A 23010-nucleotide genomic window follows, 5' to 3' on the forward strand; every position below is an offset into this window, starting at 1 on the left:
GGGTAGTATTGGGTCATAGTCACGGCAATTCGGTGATGTTTTCGGCACCAAATCGCATATTTCCCGATAAAATATGACAGATGGAAGTAAATAACGTCTACAAAGGTGATATTTCACAGTAATAAAGAAGTATTTGGTTCATAACTGGGTCGTATGGGGTAGTAGTGGGTAGTATTGGGTGGTATTGGGTAGTATTGGGTGGTATTGGGTAATTAGACGCGCCGCCCGGCGAGTAGCCTCCCCTGTAATCTCTAATATTGGTGCAGAGTACAAGCCTGATTTTTTTACGGACAATCTGATTTGTTACATGGATATTCCACTTTAAGAATCTAGAGTAGCCTCCCCTGATTCATGTTCACGTTCTAAACTTGAACAAAGAGTGTCTCTTATCATGGACACGGTAATTAAATGAAGTGCTACAAGTTCATCTTCTGAACTTGATTACTCTGGACTTACCTGGCGTAGAACTGGTATTAGCAACATCACTGCATGGTGAGGGTACCCAAAATAAAATGGAACATTTTTTATATGTATATGTTCATGACGCAGCAATTTTTATTTTGCAATAAAATGTAATGGTATCATACCATTACATTTTATTGCAAAATAAAAATTAATATTTGTTCAAAATGTAGATACATACTATGTATCTACATTTTGAACAAATATCATCTTCTGTCAGTCATTTTCATAAACTGACTTATGCAGGGATAGAACGGCGTTTTTTTTTTTTTACATTTTCATGCCAGTATGAACGTAAATCAGTTACATCCATATTGTATGAAGCCCCCCGATTTGCGTTCATATTGGCATGAAAATTTTAAAGACGCCGTTAAATCCATATATTTACATTTTTACTATAGAACAGTTGTTTAATTTTACTTATTTGTTCTTAAATGATTAATCCATTACTGCGTTTTGTTCATGCGCCGTCCTTTAAACGATAATGGCGCAACAATTTTAACAAAAATATATATTCAGGTTCGGATCCAAGATTTTGCGATGAGTTGTGTTACACTATTTTCAGAATAAACCCCAGAACGGTAGACTTTTTTCATTTATATCAAAAACCGTTAGAGGAAAATATTTTGCTTATTCCACTCTTAAATAGACTTGCATGTTAGTGATTTTAAGTGAAATGAAAAATATCATTAAGTAGGGAAGGGCCATTTTCATATCCCGATTTCAGCCGACATCTCGGCAATATTTCAATGAAACAAATATTTTAAACTGTCATACTATTTCAATTTGTTCGTGACATTGACAGTTTGATGGACACAAAACATAAATTGGTTGTTCACGTACACACGTGGGTATACATGTACATTTAATTTTCATGTGATCTACATTCGCGATTATGACAAAACCAAATCGAATATGCGCTCCATGTCTACGTGCTCTAATATTACATTTAACCAGAGACATATAAAGCCATATACATCTCTTGATTTAACTCAGATGCAAAAGTTGTTTTGTTAAGGCAACTGCTCTTCGGCATATGAAATGTGTCAGGTGCACTGTGATCGTTCTCGGAAGAGCGAGAATTTACGTGATCTGTAGAAAAACCCGCCGCCTCAATCAACACAGAAAATAAGTGTATACCTTTCATTAGTGAAAACCAATTTCAGTACCCTGGACCTTTTGGTTATTGAGAAGAAGTTGTTAAGACATTTGACCCCTGTCACCTTGAAAGTTGGTCAAGCTCATTCATTTGAACAAACTTGGTAGCCCTTCATCCCAGCATGTTACAGGCCCAATATCAGTACACTGGGCCTTTTGGTTATTGAGAAGTCGTTTGAAGATTTTAACATATTTGACCCCTGTGACCTTGAAAGTAGGCCAAGGTCATTCATTTGACCAAATTTGGTAGTCTTTCATTTCAGCATGCTACAGGCTCAATATCAGTACCCTGGGCCTTTTGGTTATTGAGGAGTCGTTTGAAGATTTTACCCCTGTGACCCTGAAAGTGGGTCAAGGTAATTCATTTGAACAAACTTGTTAGCCCTTCATCCCAACATGCTACAGGCCCAATATCAGTTCCCTGGGTCTTCTGGTTATTAAAAAGAAGTCGTTTGAAAATTTTATCATATTTGACCCCTGTGACCTTGAAAGTGGGTTAAGGTCGTTCATTTGGACAAACTTGGCAGTCCTTCATCCCAGCATGCTACAGGCCTAATATCAGTACCTCTGGCCTTGTGGTTATTGGAAAGATTTTAACATATTTGACCAACGTGACCTTGAAAGTGGTCAAAGTCATATATTTAAACAAACTTGGTAGCCCTTAATCCCAGCATGCTACTGGCCGAATATCATCAGCCTTAGCCTCTTGGTTATTCAGAAGAAGTTGTTTAAGGTAAAACGTTGACGCCGGACGACGGACGGACGACGGACGGACGACGGATGCCGCACCATGCCATAAGCTCACTTGGCCCTTCGGGCCAGGTGAGCTAAAAATATGGTATCTCTGGTAATCTTTTTAAATGGTTTGAAAGTTATTCATCTGACAGAAAACAACGTGTTATTTTTGAAGGTTATGCTTCTAATTTTAAATCAATTTCTGCTGGTGTGCCACAAGGTTCTGTTCTTGGTCCTTTTTATTTCTTATATTAACACCAATGTAAAACTTTTTGCTGATGATACGTCTCTTTATGTAATTGTTTACAAAGATGTAACTTCTCCAGCTGAAGAACTTAATGATGATCTTGAATCCATCAATAATTGGGCAAAACTCTGGGAAATCAATTTTAATCCCCCAAAAAATATTGCATTAACTGTAACTAAGAAAAATAGACAGCATCCATTACTTATATTTGATAATCAGATCATCTTGACGTAGTATTTAATACTAATGGTTCTTCGGGTGATCATGTTAAATATATTTATGATAAATCATGTAAATTTAAATATTCTATGTATGCTAAAACATAAAATTGATAGGAAATCTTTAGAATTACTATATCTCTCCTTCATTCGTCCTACTTTAGAATACGCCTCTTCTGTCTGGAGTAATTGTAATATTGGGGAAGAAAAACTACTGGAATCCGTTCAAATTGAAGCAATGAAAATTATAACTGGTCTTAGAAGTGGTACATCTCATCAGAAATTATACTATGAAACAGGTTTTGAAAAATTAAAAGATCGGCGGAATAAACATAAACTTGTCTTAATGTACAAAATCCTCAATCACTTAACATTTGATTATTTGACATCATTGAACCTTATATTAATATTCAAGTCAATCACCATTCACGGACAAATAGATTTTTTAACATTCCTCATTCTACAACTTGTATCTACAACCGTAGTTTTTTTCCTGATGTCATGCGCCTATGGAACAATCTCGATCATTCTGTCACTTCATCTCTGACTATCAATTCTTTTAAAAAGAAAATTAACAAAATTCAAACACCTCCCAGGAACATTTCTGAAGACTTCATCACCTGTAATCCAAGAAAACTAAATATATTATTGTCAATTACGTAATAATGCTAGCAACATAAATTTTGATAAATGCAATGATCATTTGATAGTTGATCCATCTTGCTCCTGTGGCGCATCTTGTGAAAATACAGAACATTACTTCTTCTTCTGTCCACTTTATACTAACTATAGACATTTCATTACTGATATCATTGATCATTTTTGATATTCATCTGTTGATTTACTTACATCTAGTAATGCTTATCTTTCTACTAATGATAATTTCTATTTGACTTTATAACGAATACGAGTTACTTCCCTTACATCAGTAGTAAAAGTCCTAGTATCTGTTAAAATTACATGTTCGAATTTGACCTCTATCAAATACCGGAAGTTGATCTTTAATAGTCATTTTTGTCAATAAACCTTGTAGCCCATCATCCTAGCATGCTACAGACCAAATATCAATACCCTGAGCATTTTCGTTTTTGAGAAGGATTCTTTTGAAGATTTTAACATAATTGACACCAGTGACCTTGAACATGGGTCGAGCTAATTCATATTTTCAAACTTGATAGTCCATTGCTTGAGCATACAGAATAACACATTCGAACTTTGACCCCTCCCGAAAGTCGGAAGTTGACCTTTAATGGTCATTCTTGTGCAAACACTTGGTAGCCCATTCTCTCAGCATACTATAGTTCAAATATCAATACCCTGGGCATCTTCGTTATTGAGAAGGAATCCTTTGGAAATTTTAACATAATTGACCCCAGTGACCTTGAACATATGTGAAGGTCATTCATATTATCAATCTTGAAAGTCCATTGCTTAAGCATGATATCCAACAAATATCATGACCTTGGGTCACTTGGTTATTGAGAAGAAGATTTTTGAAGTTGTTACCCTGAAATAGCACATATGAAATTTGACCCCTAAATAACTCAAAACTTGACCTGGTCAACTCAATTTTTTTCTACCGAAAATATGCGCATATAAAGTGAATCTTGCGAACAATTTTCGAAATATTTTTGATTAAAGATTTTTTTGTTTTTTAAACATTTGACCTTTGTGACCTAGATAGTCGATCAAGGTCAACCATTGTTCAAACCTGATACCCAATCATCTCAGCATTTTAAATATGAAATATCAAGACTCTAGACCTTATGGAACTTTAGAAGAAGATTTTTTAAATTTGTTGCCCAATACTGCATTTGAAATTTGACCCCTACCGAAAACCGGAAGTTGACCTTTGACACAAAAATGTTTCCTTAAAATAGTTATTTATTTGTTATTCTGCATAACATACCCAAAGATGAATTAAATATGTATACCCGTTAATGAGGTATACAGTAATTAAAGACAAAATTGGAAATGACGTCATTGCGCCCATTTTGTTTTTTGATGAAGTTGAAAATGTTACCAAATGTTAGAGGACAGCTGGGGAAGCCTTTTCAATAACAACTAAACGAAATATTTGTCATTGATATTGGAGTAAAACAAGTTTTAAAGTATTGCGAAATTTTTAAAAGATCAAGGGAAATATTTGAAAATGACGTACAATGTTAACGGTAAATGTTACAGAAAAACTAAAGACACCAAATTCATCGGAATGACATCCTACACCGTTTTGTAGAAGAAATTTTAAAACAAAATGAGAAATGAATGTTTTTCAAAAAATGGTGACCTTTGACCCAACATCGAGCCTTTTTATTATAAATATTTTGTATTAACATGTCATGAGAAAAGACTATAAACCTATCTTTTTACCAATCAAAAGATACAGACTCCACGAAGAATAATAATAAGAAACATAACAAAAACAATAGGTATTTTCACCAGTTGGTGAAAAGCCCTAATTAGGACTGTTTTCATTGCCTCTTATATTTATTTATATGTATATATACATATTTATTTTATAATTTTTATAAGTTATTTAATTAATATGCTTTTGAGTAAGGGCTTGTGTGTATGTGTGTGAATGCATATCTATTATGTGTGTATGTGAGGGTGTATGTGTGTTATGGAGTGTGGTCCGAGTGTACAAACATATATATATGATTTGCTAAGAAAGTATATTATAAGTTTTCAAATGTCATAAAATAATGTTTCTTTTCTTTCTTATATTTGTAACTTGGTTGAATGTTCTAGCCTATATGTTAGTTAGCGTACATGTATATGAGTGTGTCTTGTTGATCTATGTACTAAATTTATGCTTCTTGTCAATCTATACCGGATAGGAGAAGACTTATACATGTATTATAAGGCTAAGCCTGTTGTCTCATCCAATTGTGCATTTTTTTTGTCCAATACAATTTGTTGAATGTTAAGTGTATACCTTTTTTTGTGCAAAAACTAGTGAACCAACACCAATATCAACTCGTATTATTTATGGCTTCACACTCGTGACAACGCCCGTTGTATGAGATAATTTCTTGAAAATAAATAAATTATTAGACACCGTTGCTCTTTTGTATGTGTTGGGTTCCGTTAAATATTTTTTAAGTGAATCCATAGCTATGAAAATGTAGTATTTGTATTCTGAAAATGGTTGTTAATCGGTGTGTTTTCAGTAGTGGCCGCCTTTAAGCCTTCGATCACCGATCGCTGATGGGTTCATGGGTCTTCCCCGAATACCAACTCTGCTTAAAATCACATGTTTACATAGGTGGTCAGTTGTGATGATAGTGAGTTATAGTCTATTGCTGTAAAGTGTACAGGTAAATTGCACAGGTAAATCAACTTCTGATAACTAATCAGATNAATGGGCTAATGGCCCAAAGTTTGAATAAAACTTGAACTTAAACTAGAATTATTTCAGTGTGACATTAAAAGCGCTCACCGAATGGTTCGTTTGAGGAACATTTGAACATAACTCAGGTAAGGTAACTATTTGATAGATTTCAGTCAAAATTTTGTAACATCACAATCGGCCATCTCGTCTTCAAATCTTCAGCCTCAGGAATGATTCTCAATTTTGGCATTTTTTGTTTTCACTTTTGGTGCTTCTTCTCCGTCTTCAGCTAAAAAACAACATGTCTGATTCCTGCTACCCGACCGACCCTAAAACATATTTCATTCTAGAATTTTCTTTTTTAAGAATATACCCAAAACTGACATGGCGGCGGTCACAATGCGTGCAACTAGCGGTTGCAAAATGGCTTATATTGCAATGGGAATATTTTATCTCTAATTATTACCCTCGGAAAGTTCTGTCATTTATCGTTTCGGTGGTATGATTACAAAACATTTCCAACCGTCTTTGCAATGGTATTCTAATACCCGTTGCAATGGTATTCTGAAAACCATTGCAATGGTATTCTGATAATCGTTGCAATGGTTTTCTGACCCGCATTGCAATGGTATTCTGATTCCTGTTGCAATGGTATTCGGATTCCCGTTGCAATGGTATTGTGATAACCGTTGCAATGTTATTCTTATACCTGTTGCAATGGTATTCGGATTCCCGTTGCAATGGTATTCTGAAAACCATTGCAATGGTATTCAGATACCCATTGCAATGGGTATCTGAATACCATTGCAATGGCTATCAGACTATCATTGCACCGGTGATCAGAATACCCTTGCAACGGTTATCAGAATACAATTGCAATGGGTATCAGAGTACCATTGCAATGGTTATCAGAATAGCATTGCAATGGGCATCAGAATACCCTTGCAACGGTTATCAGAATACAATTGAAACGGGTATCAGAATACAATTGCAACAGGTATCAGAATACCATTGTAAATGTTATCAGAATATCATTGCAATGGTTATCAGCAATGGGTATCAGAATACCATTGAAACTGTTATCAGAATACCATTTCAATGTTATTCTGATACCCGTTGCAATATTATTCTGAAAACAGTTACAATGGTATTCTAATACCCGTTGCAATGGTATTCTGAAAACCATTGCAATGGTATTCTGATCACCGTTGCAATGCTATTCTGATAACCATTGCAGTGGTATTCTGATCACCGTTGCAATGATATTCTGATAACCAATGCAATGGTATTCTTATACTCGTTGCAATGGTATTCTGAAAACCATTGCAATGGTATTCAGATACCCATTGCAATGGTATTCAGATACCCATTGCAATGGTATTCAGATACCCATTGCAATGGGTATCAGAGTACCATTGCAATGGTTATCAGAATATCATTGCAACGGGTATCAGAATACAATTGCAATGGGTATCAGAATACCTTTGCAATGGTTATCAGAATAGCATTGCAACGGTGATCAGAATAGCATTGTAACTGTTATCAGAATATCATTGCAATGGTTATCAGCAATGGGTATCAGAATAACATTGAAATGGTATTCTGATCACCGTTGCAATGATATTCTGATAACCATTGCAAAGGTATTCTGATACCCATTGCTGATAACCATTGCAATGTTATTCTGATACCCGTTGCAATATTATTCTGAAAACAGTTACAATGGTATTCTGATAAACATTGCAATGGTATTCTGATGCTCGTTGCAATGGTATTCTGATCACCTTTGCAATGGTATTCTAATACCCGTTGCAATGGTATTCTGAAAACCATTGCAATGGTATTCTGATACCCGTTGCAATGTTATTCTGAAAACAGTTACAATGGTATTCTGATAACCATTGCAATGGTATTCTGATAACAGTTACAATGGTATTCTGATCACCGTTGCAATGCTATTCTGATCACCGTTGAAATGGTATTCTGATAACCAATGCAATGGTATTCTGATACTCGTTGCAATGGTATTCTGATAACCAATGCAATGGTATTCTGATACCCGTTGCAATGTTATTCTGATAACCAATGCAATGGTATTCTCATACTCGTTGCAATGGTATTCTGATAACCAATGCAATGGTATTCTGATCACCGTTGCAATGGTATTCTGATACCCGTTGCAATGGTATTCTGATAACCAATGTAATGGTATTCTGATCACCGTTGCAATGGTATTCTGATACTCGTTGCAATGGTATTCTGATAACCGTTGAAATGGTATTCTGATACCCGTTGCAATGGTATTCTGATCACCTTTGCAATGGTATTCTGATACCCGTTGCAATGGTATTCTGATCACCTTTGCAATGGTATTCTGATACCCGTTGCAATGTTATTTTGATACCCGTTGCAATGGTATTCTGATACCCGTTGTAATGGTCTTCTGATACCCGTTGCAATGTTATTCTGATACCCGTTGCAATTGTATTCTGATACTCGTTGCAATGGTATTCTGATAACCAATGCAATGGTATTCTGATCACCGTTGCAATGGTATTCTGATACCCGTTGTAATGGTCTTCTGATACCCGTTGCAATGTTATTCTGATACCCGTTGCAATGATATTCTGATAACAGTTACAATGGTATTCTGATACCCATTGCCATGGTATTCTGATCACCGTTGAAATGGTATTCTGATACCCATTGCAATGGTATTCTGATAACCATTGCAATGGTATTCTGATACTCGTTGCAATGGTCTTCTGATAACCATTGCAATGGTATTCTGATACTCGTTGCAATGGTATTCTGAAAACCAATGCAATGGTATTCTGATACTCATTGCAATGGTATTCTGATAACCGTTGCAATGGTATTCTGATAACCATCGCAATGGTATTCTGATACTCGTTGCAATGGTATTCTGATCACCATTACAATGGTATTCTGATACCCATTGCAATGGTATTCTGATCACCGTTGCATTGGTTATCAGAATACCATTGTAACTGTTATCAGAATATCATTGCAATGGTTATCAGAATACCATTGCATTGGTTGAATACCATTGTAACTGTTATCAGAATACCATTGCAACGAGTATCAGAATAACATTGCAATGGTTATCAGAATACAATTGCAACGGTGATCAGAATACCATTTCAATGGTTATCAGAATACCATTGTAACGGGTATCAGAATACCATTGCAATGAGTATCAGAATACCATTGCATTGGTTATCAGAATACCATTGTAACGGGTATCAGAATACCATTGCAACAGGTACCAGAATACCATTGCAACAGGTATCAGAATCCCATTGCAACGGGTATCAGAATAACATTGCAACGGGTATCAGAATACCACTGCAACAGGTATCAGAATACCATTGTAACTGTTATCAGAATAACATGGCAACTGGTATCAGAATAACATTGCAACAGTTATCAGAATACCATTGCAACAGGTACCAGAATACCATTGCAACAGGTATCAGAATACCATTGTAACAGTTACAATGGTATTCTGATACCCATTGCAATGGTATTCTGATCACCGTTGCAATGGTATTCTGATAACCAGTGCAATGTTATTCTGATAACCGTTGCGATGGTATTCTGATACCCGTTGCAATGGTATTCCGATAACCATTGCAATGGTATTCTGATCACCGTTGCAATTGTATTCTGATAACCATTGCAATGGAATTCTGATAACCATTGCAATGGTATTCTGATCACCGTTGCAATGGTATTCTGATACCTGTTGAAATGGTATTCTGATACCCGTTGCAATGATATTCTGATAACAGTTACAATGGTATTCTGATAACAGTTACAATGGTATTCAACCAATGCAATGGTATTCTGATAACCGTTGTAATGGACTTCTGATAACCATTGCAATGGTCTTCTGATCCTCGTTGCAATGGTATTCTGAAAACCAATGCTATGGTATTCTGATACTCATTGCAATGGTATGCTGATAACCGTTGCAATGGTATTCTGATCACCGTTGCACTGGTATTCTGATAACCATTGCAATGATATTCTGATAACAGTTACAATGGTATTCAACCAATGCAATGGTATTCTGATACTCATTGCAATGGTATGCTGATAACCGTTGCAATGGTATTCTGATCACCGTTGCATTGGTTATCAGAATACCATTGCAACGGGGTCTTCTGATAACCATTGCAATGGTATTCTGATACCTGTTGCAATGGTATTCTGATAACTGTTGCAATGTTATTCTGATACCCGTTGCAATGTTATTCTGATAACAGTTACAATGGTATTCTGATAACAGTTACAATGGTATTCTGATACCTGTTGCAATGATATTCTGATAACAGTTACAATGGTATTCTGATACCCGTTGCAATGGTATTCTGATCACCGTTGCAATGGTATTCTGATACCCGTTGCAATGGTATTCTGATAACCAATGCAATGGTATTCTGATAACCGTTGCAATGGTATTCTGATAACCGTTGCAATGGTATTCTGATCACCGTTGCAATGGTATTCTGATACCCGTTGCAATGTTATTCTGATACCCGTTGCAATGGTATTCTGATACCTGTTGCAATGGTATTCTGATACCCGTTGCAATGTTATTCTGATACCCGTTGCAATGATATTCTGATAACAGTTACAATGGTATTCTGATAACTGTTGCAATGGTATTCTGATACCCGTTGCAATGGTATTCTGATCACCGTTGCAATGGTATTCTGATACCCGTTGCAATGTTTTTTTGGTCCCCGTTGCAATGATATTCTGATAACAGTTACAATGGTATTCTGATACCTGTTGCAATGGTATTCTGATACCCGTTGCAATGTTTTTTTGGTCCCCGTTGCAATGATATTCTGATAACAGTTACAATGGTATTCTGATAACAGTTACAATGGTATTCTGATACCCGTTGCAATGTTTTTTTGGTCCCCGTTGCAATGATATTCTGATAACAGTTACAATGGTATTCTGATACCCGTTGCAATGGTATTCTGATCACCGTTGCAATGGTATTCTGATAACCATTGCAATGGTATTCTGATACCCGAAGTAGCTTTGCTAAGGAAGTGTGTGTGTACATAATATGAAATTTAGCAATTATAAAAGACGAGTATCATACCTTTCCATTGGTGTATAGAGCCTGATTGTATATATATATATCTGTATGCGATTTCGGATTCACACGAAATTACTGAAATGAATTTGCCCCCAATAAAACATCAATTAAAATATTTTGCTGACCCCATTAGAATTTGTTTAAAACAGACCTATATTTTTGTTTGCCTTAATTCTTAATGCATCAATTCATTCATAAAAAACATGTCTTAAATATACCCATGTACCCATGTACCCAATAGCTGATGACAGAAAACGACAACCTACAGGAAATGTGAATTTTTTAAATTCACATAATTTTTTTCACCAATCTGATTAAAACCATATCTTGATCTACGATCACTCCGTACATTCTATGATCTGCTACGTCAGAGTGAACGGGGGCAAAGATCAAGATATTTGGTTTTAATCAGATTGATCTGTAGGCAAAGGGGACTAAATTTTGTATAAATGGAGAGCGTGGCCCTGTTAGTGCAGAGGGAGGGGCCCAATATTGTAAATAAAGGAAACTCTTTTTTTTAAAAATCTTTCTCCTTCGATACAAATGTAGGGACTTTAATTAATTTTGGTCAAAAGAATATGCAAACAAAGACAACTTAATTTTGTATTAATAGAGGAGGTGAGGGGTATGGTCTAATAGGGGAAATAGAGGTCAATCAATAAAATCCTTCAATTTCCATGCAAATTGAAGGATTTTATCCCTACCCTATATCCAAATATACAATTGCTAGGCATGACGAGAAGAAAACATTCAGGCTACCATGATTGGCCCCTGGACACTTCCTCCCTGCTTTATAACATTGAAACAGTTGAGATCTCCAAGCCATAACCATTTACAAAATTGCTAGACAGAAAGTGCCAAAACAGATTTACATGAAGTCCTTCTTGCAACTTGTATTTCTTGTACCCTTTTGATAAACTGGCATGGTGCTAAGTAGGTTTTAAATCTATGACTTTCCATTCCTGAGAAGGAGTTGAGCATATAAGGCCGCTGAACCTTGAAAGAAGGTCAAGGTAGGTTTTATCATAGTAGGTTATGGTGTCCTTCAATCCTGCAATAGTTACAGCAAAACCATTTAACACTGCAGACTTTAAATTCTGCAGAGGGCAGCAAGTAATTTTGTATTGAATTTTTATGGATTAAAGTTACAGGAACTTACATCAACAAAAACCTTTGATATATTTATGGGGTATGAAGACTAAATTGTCAGGAAAATGGCTCTCAAATAAGATAACTTTTTGTCAACAGAGGAAGTAGGGCACTTTACAGATACTGACTACAAACCACTAAAGAGTGTTGTTTAATTGTTATTGTCTCAAAAGCAAAGTATTGTGAGAAATAAATAATCAAGACTACATGTACTTTGGTATACAAATTGTACAATGGAACAGTATTTCTCGCCCCCTTCACAGGTGTATCTCCTGTTTTAGCCAGGAAAGTTTAGCTTGTCGCCTCCTAGGGGGGAGATAGCCTCGTGCTTATTAGCACATGTTTAATTGTGACGTCATTGAAATGTGTCACTGGCCGGTAATTGTGTCGTCATCAAAAGTGAATGACAATATTCATACCCACATGTGATCTACTGCCATTGGAGTTGTGACTGAAATAATAGGATGGGAGAAAAATAATCATCCCCTACCTTGTGGATGTGACAGAGAAATCTCCAACCCTTGGGGTTATTTTTTTGGTTGTCTAACCCTCGGCAGAGCCTCAGGTAAGACAACCAAAAAACATCACCCCTCAGGTGGGAGATTTCTCTGTCACACACTCAAGGTAGGGGAAGATTCTATAAGTAATCCAAGAGGTACAATATTTGCTAAATGTATCAAACAGTGTATATGATATGTACTCCAAAAGGAAAAAAAGTCTCATGCTGGGTGGCCAAAAGGCATGAGACTAGTATGCAACTATTTCTAAACATTTTCTTAGGTTGGTAAGTATGGATTACTTTTACACAACCAATAACATTTTCTATGTGACGTTTCGATGACTAGCATGATATGTACACTTTCACCTTCATCAGACAAACGACCAGTGAAGCGTATGCACACAAAGGCGTAAAATGTGTAAGAGTTGTCCACAAAATCTATGTCAATTTCGGCTACGCTGTAAGCGTATGTACAATAGTTGTTATATATGTACCAAAATGACTCGATTCAGCTACGCTGTTTAATACTTGGTCATAGATGTGAGAGAGTCTTTGAGCCCCCTCGTCTCAATTTAGAACTGGCCCACTGTGGCGTATCTAGATGGCTTCCTTTGTCTGCTACTTAAACAGCTTACTCTCTGTCCAAAACTTTACAGTTATCCGAGTCAATCACATGGTTTTTCTGTGTGGCGTGGTCTGTGATTGCCGATTTATTTATCTGGGACTCTGACTGCTTCCTTTCAGATCTGGTGAATTTCCTACCTTCTTGGGTTTCTGTATCTTTTCGGTGTTCACCAAGGCTGACCCCAAATCGCCTTCCAGTCTCTCCAATATACGACATGTCACAGGTTTTGCATCCGATTTTGTATACGCATTCTGCGACGTTTTCTTCAGGGGTTTTATCCTTAGGGTGTACTAGGATATTGCGAAGCGTCGATTGTACCTACGCTTACAGCATAGCTATCAACATCGATATTGTGGATACAGTGACATACAGGTGGACTGACTGATGGAGAGAGTACAAACACATAGCCCCTCTAGCTTTGATGGTACCATGGTGAATAATTACCAAGTTGTGAGAAAATCTTCATACTCCATGAACATTTGAAAATATCTTGTGAAATTCAGGTGATTTTCAATAAAAAAACTGCAAACATAAAATGTTATAAAAAGGGTATATAGCACCAAAATCAATAAATCTAGTCTGCAGTGTAAAATACTATATTGTTCTTATATATCCTTATCCCCTTGTAAACACAGTGTCAACAGTACTAGGCTCTACACCACAGTTTGGTCATTTCGTGATAAATTCACCAATGATAAAAGAGAGGATAGGCACTTAGTTGGTATTATGAAAAGTTCACAAATGTGAAAGTCTGTTTTTCATTGAGATCACTACTGTAACATAGAAAAGAGACAAAATCCTTTTTTTGAAATTCTATTATCACATATTTATCCTACAGTTCACACCTATGTCAGCTGTTGGTTTGATGTGTACAGTTTATTTTTTCTTGCTCTTTCTTTTTAAGTATTTTTTTGGAAAGAGGTTTGTTCCAAAGTCCATTCTCAATTTTATATTCCTTGCTTTGATGCTGAACAGCACCAAAATTCATCTGGAACTTGCACAGGGCATCTAGTGGTTTTGTCAACGTCTGAAAGACAACAAAGCTTCTGTTAATAAGTTATCATTAGGGTTGTCAACAGTTAACCAGTTACTTGGTCAAAAAAACATGAACCGGTTACTAGAATCAATAACTGAATAGTTGGCATTTATTTCCCCCCATGGGGAGCCCCTTATTCACCAGGCTTATAATAAATCTACCAATTATTTATTGATGAGACAAATTTTCAGTGTCTGTTCTGCTAGATCACAGAAATTACAATATAACATAAGAATTCAGTAGAGTCCCCCCCCCCCCCCCCAGGTGAAGGAGGATGGGGTGTACACCATACCCCACCCCCAACACTATGGTAGGGGCATACAAAAGTTGATGCCAGATGGTGAACAGCTGCAAACAGAGGAAAGGACAGCAGACACTCTACACTTTGGGATTTTCCCCCCTGATTTTATCCATTGATATACAATCTGTATTATCATGTTTCCATAGCATGCATTTGAAAAATATCAACAATTCTTAATTTCTTAATGCTTAAGCAACAAAATTCTGTTTAATTTATTCAGAAAGTCTATTTTAACCAAAATTAGTTTTAAAATTGATATGTCCAAGCAAATGATATGTTAATTCACAAACTGACGATGGTTACCTCAATTATTTCTGGACGATTCTCCAGGATGGATATAGCTACAGCAGCAGACTCGAGTGTAGAGAGGGAAGAGTCGGTGGGCTGTGTCCGAATCACATACTTACTGACAGGGTTGTCATTTATTTGCACCTGACAATTAAAACAAACTTCAATAGAAATTGTAGGTTAATAATGTGATGGCTTTTCACGATACTGTCAATAGGACATAAGTTAGACGTAGGACCTGATTAGGCTTCATGATTATGACATTTTATAGTCTTGGCCTGTTGGAACTTAAATTCTAATAAAATTTGCTAAATTGATATAATATGGTTTGATTCCATTATTCATTTTAAATCCTGTGACCTTGATGATAGGTTAAGGTAATGGAAATAATTTTTGGAATTTAACCTTCACAAAATCCATTAAAATGAACTTAAACACTGACAGGTCAGCAAGTGCCCACTTTACTACCATCACCCCAATGGTCTGTTTACAGTAACAGTAACCTCAACCTTGACCTTCAAATTTTTTCCCAATTGAACATCTACATATCACAGTGTATCACAATGTCCAATCTGAAAACATCCTACAGTCTTTTGGATGCTGAGATTAGGATTGTACCCCCATAGGCTATGTTTGATAACAGTGACCTTGACCATAAACACTTAAGAAACTTTTAAAATCCTTATTGCACATCTACATATCGCTATGTCAAATTTCCAAAAGATAAGAATTTTGGATTCTGAGATAGTAACCATACCCCCTACGGACAATTTTTAGAAACATTGACCTTGACTTTAGTAACTTTTTAACTCCTGTTACACATCTACATACAGTTATGCGACAGTACAACGCACCAAAAATAGTGTGTGCATCATCGTGCACACAGCGTCCGCACATTGTCCACACATGGTGAGCACACCTGGGCAATTAAACAATCGTTTGGTACAATTGGTTGATCAGTTTGCAGAATGAACAAAATCTGGAAGGCTCTTACAGAATAGGGAACACTGTGTATAAAGGATGAGTGTCTATGAGGCCTTTTTCTGGGCCCTGGTATATCCGAATTTTCTCCTCTCTAATTTGTTGAAAGGTGTCCTATTGTATTACATGCACAAAAAATAAGGCAAAAATTTGACCGAAAGTGGGTTTTTGGGCTACCAAAAGGGGTAGGGTAAATCACAGTAATTTGTTGTTTTCAAAATGAGCTAAAACAACAAAAATAGTACCATTTCTGTTTTTGATTACATATTAAGTTTTAATTATGATGGCATACATAAGAAAGATTAATTCATGGTTGTGTCAAATAATATTTTACGTACAACATTTGTCAGAATGAAAGTCTTATCACCTTTTTTAGGCAGGACAGGATGTTGTTAGCGCAGTAAATGTTCTTGGCCTGGGCCCACGTGCCGTCCAGCATCACAAGGTTAAAGCTGTGATAGTGATGAGGGAGGTCCTGGATGTCCATGGCATCCACACCCGGGTAAAGTAGGATGGTGTTCGGGGCTCTCAGAATCTCATTTACCTGGGGGTACCTGGAAAGCACAAACACTGATCCATTCAAGCAACTAGGTCTGTAATGATAAGTTGCAACTAAGCCAATGTTGTAATACTTAAGACCATGTCTCTGCAAAATATAAGGAGAAATGAGTTACAAGGGTGCATCCTGTTTCAGCTTCAAAAAGTAAAAAAAAATAGGGACAACAGTTGGATTGTTTCTTGATTATTAAAATCTTTCAAAAAAGTTTTGTAATATTGGTTTTGGTTTAATTTGTTCAGAGTCCTATTAACAGAGTCCTATTAAGAGGTAAGGTCATTTAGGGCTGTGCCTCCATGTGTGTTGTTGTTAATGTGGGTATGTGTGCTGGATATGATATCTTTGTGTAATTGCCTCCTGGCAGTAGTGCTTCCTCACTGAAATACCATGCCGAAGGCACCAAGCCTATAGTATTCCACCCGGTCACAGGTTAACTATAGTTGGTGCGATTTCCCTTAATGCTGAAAGGTAATAACTCTGTTATCTTAATAATGCTAATGGGAGTGGAGATACCAGCAATAAGAGCATCATTACATGACCTTAGCTGTTACACGACGTTAAACAAATAAACCCTTCGATAGGAGCAGTATAATGATGGATCTACATGCACATTGATGTTCACAGCTAAAATTTCATTAGCTTTTGATAATAATTTGTTGACAGAGGGACGGACATAAAGATACACAAATAAGACAATAAATGTTTTATCAATCATGTTAAAGTAATTGTGTACTGTTACCTTTGTTCTGAAAATCTTTTCCCAACAATTATGTGACATTTTCCTGGTGCAAGACCGTGGTACAACATGGGAGCTGTCTTTAGTCGTCTAGAAGTCTGAAAAAAAAGAAAAAAAAAGTATTATTAAGTGACATAAGACAAAGTTGGTATAACAAGACATGACAAGAGCCACATGGGCTTTAACACTCACCTGAGTTGTTATACTACTGTTATTTGTTGTTGTGATGTGAAAGATAGTACATGACATTTAGACGGCCTAAAGGTCACCTGAGTTGCGATGTAGTTGTTTTTCGTTGCTGTGGTGTGAAGTGGAAAATTCTAAGGCTAAACAAAATAAAAACATGTTTGTTGCCTGTTATATGTCTAAAAAAAATAAGGTAGGTAATATATTTTATTTTTTCAATTTCCTTGTAACCTTTATATAGGGGAGTGATCTAGGGGACTATCAGTGCTTCCTTGAAAAATATGCCAAAACATGTTTTGGGTAAGCACAAACTATGATAGGCAGGTTGGGTAACTGAAAACAACATTTTTTATATGGCATAACCAAATATGAGATCCAAAAATTCAATATGGCCGCCTGTCAGCAATCTTGGTTTACCAATCAGTCCGAAAATTCAATATGCATAACTAAGGATTATGAAAAACCTTTGAAGAAGATAACCCAAGTGCTTTTTGAGAAATTGCATGGAGAACCTACATGGGAAAATTGAGAAAGACTCATCCAGTGCTCTCAGAGAAATGGCACTAACAAACTTAAACTCTCAAAAGTCAAGATTGCCACCTTCCAATCATGTTTATTCTAACCAAATTTGAATTGTTTCCTGCTAAAAATGAACAAATTTTAAAACACAACCAAAAGTGTTACTTCCTTACAATTTATATAGAAACTATAGGAAAGTTTACCCCCTCCCCAGGAACGAAAAAAATGAATCGGGGGTAAGGAAGTCCTGTATAAGTGTTTGATATATTTGACCTGTGACCTTGAAAGAAGGTCAAGGACATTTTCATTCTGAAATTTTGTAGTGCTCAATCCCAAAAAGCTACCAGCCAAATATTAAGATTTGATACCTTTCAGTTCTTCATAAGAAGTCGTTTTAAGTGTTTTACACATTTGATCCCTGTGACCTTGAAAGTAGGTCAAGGTCATTTTCATTATCAGTCTTTGTTGGGCTCTTACCAACAAAGCTTTCACACTAATATCATGACTCTAGGCCTGTCCATTCTTCAGAAGTTTTGTTCAAAGAAATGTTGATGGATTCAAACAGACGGACACCAGACGCTGCACCATGGCATAAGCTCACTAGCCCTTTGGGCAGGTGAGCTAAAAATTGACAACATATACCAAAAGTGATATTTCCTGATATAAACTATAGTTAACTTTTATTCCTCTCCAAGAGCAAACAGATGGCCCAAGGGTAATGAGATTTACTGTTTTGATAAGCACATATAAACTTCCAGTCTATGAAGAGTGTTTAATTCTATAGTACATTTGAGACTTGGAGAATTTTTTTAAAATATTGTTATTATTAAATATTGGTTACATTTCTGTTTGTAGCCCCACAATGGTCTTTGAATTATAAGGACAAGAACCCAAATGTCACACTTTGATATCCTCTTCCACCTGGGATGATTCTTACCTGAAGTCTGAAAGAAATCCATTCTTAAGAAGTAAAAAAAAATAAAGCTTAAGGACATTGCATGATGACTGATGCCAATTTTTGGAATGGAAATAAATGTTACCCCTTTTATAAAGGGGAAAAGGTGACATCTTCCTACGAAAATTTATTGTTTTGCTAAAGCACCTTAGACCTATCCATCTATGAAGAGTATTTTAGTCTAGCATTCAAGAGTCTGAAGAAGAAGAATATTGAAATTTTAGACTGAATTTGACCTTTTTGGGCCCAACCCATCAGGCCCTAAGTGTAACCCAGAAGGTCTTAATTATCATGCCATTAAACTTCAATCACAATATAATTCCCTACTGGAAAAAAAGGAACCACATTAAGTGAAGCATTATATGCCTATAACGAATTGGTGGAATGTATGTAGTTTATAATTCAGGAAGGGGAATGCATATGTGTGCAATGTAGAAACCTGCACATGTGTAGTTTACTCTGGAGGTTGTCGTCTTCCTGTGGGTCTAGTTGCCCACACACAATACATACAAATATAGCAACATTTGGGTGAAAACAAAGCGCTCACAAGGAACTGTGATGTAAAGGAGAAAAGTTATATCGGTAAGTGCCAAAACTCTTGTAACAATTGTCATTTTATCCAAAACAAATCTTCATTTCTGAGAAAAAAAATATTACCTCATATGGATGTTGCAGAATGTAGACATTTGTTTTCACCTCCAGTGGATCTTTAGGTAAATAAGGACACCAACATACACTTAATGGACGACTGAAATGTACAGTTAAAAATAACAGAATGATAACAATATACACCACAGTTTGGTAAACTTACACTGACAGCAAAAACAAGAGGGTCAATGGGCCTGTATCGCTCACCTGATATTAATATCTCACCAGTATACATACTGTTACATATATAGTCATATGAATAATATATCCTCTGATGTCGCTTACTTTATCGATTAATTTTTAAGATATAGTCAGAGGACACTTCTTGATCTGTAGAGTTCTATACACACATGTGTGCAATGCCACTGATGGTAAAAAAATCAATTCATCATTACTTGGTAAGTTTCCAAAATATCAAATTGAAATTTGGTTTAAAGGTGTATTATAGTCATACAGTATGAACAACATATATCTTCTGATGTCGCTTATGCTTGAAGACACTTGTTGTTGTTTGAAGATGCTTTCTAGTAGTCAGATCTAGAGCTAATGTTTTACTGTTGCACACTTACCCGACTTTAAATAAAGATTATGGTATTGTATTGTGTGGTGGCCCAGTAGTACAGACCTCAATCAGATGGGTTTGCAAACTGTTTTATTCGTACATTAAAATTAAATACTTTCCATCAGGCCATGTTTGTACATTGTGTCGTCTAGTCATAGGTTTTCGCGTTATATATTCATATTTCATTTCATCCATTCATTCTTTTTCATCCATTCAGCCATTTCATCAAGCTATATCTAGTTACTATATGTGACCTGCTGGACACCACATGAGGATATTTTAGACATTTGCCCATCATCAGTAATATAAACCGTCACAAATGATGACACAAACATTGATGAAGATGCTGTCAAAGTCACTGGACCATAAAATATTGGGCACATTCAGCATAGGATGCTTGGTTTGAGATACACTACATCTGAAACAACTACAGTCCAACACTTTAATTTTTTGACATACAGCATAAAACACACAGCTAAACTTAAAATCATAACATTGATGAAGATGCTGATCATGTCAAGTCACTGGACCGCGAAATGTAAGGCACATTCAGTAAATGATGAATGGATTGAGATGTACAATGTAGTATATAAGACGCATGTATGGTATAAGTTTTGTTGGTCTAGCAAATGAGGTCACAACTCCTAGCCAAATTTTTTCCAACCCCGAAGAGCGAAGGAGACATTCTTATACATCATGGTATATCGATAAACACTGTTTGCAATGAAATGTAAACCTTATAATTATTATGCATTGAACTTCCAATTTTCACCAATTTTAAACAGAATAAAATGAAACTTACCATCAACCAAAGCTGGTGATAATAAGACTACACAAACAAAAATAATAACAGACTCTTGAGCTAAAAACATTTTTTTTATGAAATTATATGAATATAAAATGATAAACTATATGCTCAAGTTGCATTTGACATATTGAAAAATCAATAAAAAATGTGACATTTAAAAAAAAATGCTTTGATATTTTAGTTTGACAATCAAAGATCATATTTTTAATACCTTCAGCGAAGCTTTTGTTCTTGCGGGCCACTGTTGGGAATTTCTTTTTAGTGTATACAATTTATCTTTCTTTGAACACTTAATTAATCAAAATAGACACACGGAAACATATGACGGCTACTTTTGACCGGAGAAATTTGTCCAAAAATGTTTGTTCCTATTTCTTTTTGATACATTTTTTTTATGTTGCTAGTTTTTTGTTTCCATTAGTAGATTATGTATCAGAGTATATACGTACATGTCTATGACAGTCAACAGTAATTTCAAGTTTTCTAACGATATGAGTACAAAATCGCGGCTGGTTCATAATTGTGTGCGGAAACCCATAACACAAGGATATACATTATATGTGGATATATCAGATTGGGAGGATCAGCTACCATACCTGACGATAGTCTTTAAGAGTTACTGAGCATAAGAGTACCAAATGTAGTCCTAATTTAATGGCGTACATTGACATGATCAGGTTGGGGAAAACCACCAACTTGCGTATAATACGCAAACTCGCCTATTATACGCCAGTTGGAGTATGGATTTGTTACTAAAAATAACCCAAATCGCTTTAAGAGTAACTTTTGCAAGATATTATTAAAAATCACATTAATTTACGACAAGGTAAATCATATTTTGCTACAAGATGTTTACTGAAAGCGTTGGTCACTTAGAAACTTGATGTATTTTTACCGGAAATATTGCATCTATTTTTGGTACTTTCCCACATGCAAATACAGTTTATTTTTGCATTTGTAATATGTTTCATGACTGAATAAATGCGACCTGGACAAACAATTTGAAAAAGTTAAGATTAAAGTGATTTTTTTGGCTATTTTTAGTAACAAATCCATATCCCAATTGGCCTATAATATTACACGCAAGTTAGTGGTTTTCCCGACCTGATGATTACTCAAACAGTGCTAGAGGTTTACAAGGCGAAATACTTTTGACAGACGCCGCGTAACGATCGGCAAAATCATATCCGATTGAAAAAGGCCGACCAGCGGCCTCTTATGTTATAGGAGTAGATCATGATCAGGGCATGAGTAAACTCGGGCTAACCTAGCTGCGATAACGTAGCTCTGGACGACGGACGGGCGATTTCTGATAGATGGTCGTCGTCAGAGCGGAGAGTAGGCAGGGTACATGCATATTCGTTCTAGGCCATATATTACAATAGTTGTACAATAGAAATACCACGCTCATAGACAGATTACCTGCATACACCACCTTACCTGCATCTGGAGCACATGGATCTCCTCTCTGGTTCGACGACTTCGACTAAATCCTCTGCTTCAACGAAATAATTACAAAACTCAAGTAGGTCGGTCTGACCATCTTCAGCGGAAGCCATCTTAATCTCTGTATCACTTAGGCGCTTGTAAGATGTCGGCTCGTTCGCGCTAGGCTGTTTCGCCCTAAGCTTAAAGGTTGATTTAGAGCGGCGCGTCTAATTACCCAATACTACCCAATACTACCCAATACCACCCAATACTACCCAATACTACCCAATACCACCCAATACTACCCAATACTACCCCATACGACCCACGTATGTACCAAATACTTCATTATTACTGTGAAATATCAACTTTGTAGACGTAATTTACTCCATCTGCCATAAATTATCGGGAAATATATGATTTTGTGCCGAAATCA

The 23010-nt window shown here is 36.1% G+C and overlaps 1 protein-coding gene across 1 annotated transcript; it reads right to left on the reverse strand.

Moving 5' to 3' along the window:
• Window positions 1-13806: 13806 nt before the first annotated feature.
• LOC110461509 (DTW domain-containing protein 2-like) lies at window positions 13807-22726 on the reverse strand. The gene is made up of 6 exons (XM_021514996.1): window positions 22587-22726; window positions 19786-19876; window positions 17472-17566; window positions 16544-16730; window positions 15211-15339; window positions 13807-14597 (listed from the first exon to the last, which is right to left on the reverse strand). The coding sequence occupies exons 1-6, from the start codon at window positions 22703-22705 to the stop codon at window positions 14421-14423; spliced, it is 798 nt and encodes a 265-aa protein (XP_021370671.1). The 5' UTR covers window positions 22706-22726; the 3' UTR covers window positions 13807-14420.
• Between the last annotated feature and the right edge of the window lie 284 nt (window positions 22727-23010).

Source organism: Mizuhopecten yessoensis, unplaced genomic scaffold (genome assembly GCF_002113885.1).
Source record: "Mizuhopecten yessoensis strain PY_sf001 unplaced genomic scaffold, ASM211388v2 scaffold1405, whole genome shotgun sequence".
In the NCBI taxonomy this organism is placed as follows: Eukaryota; Metazoa; Mollusca; class Bivalvia; order Pectinida; family Pectinidae; genus Mizuhopecten; species Mizuhopecten yessoensis.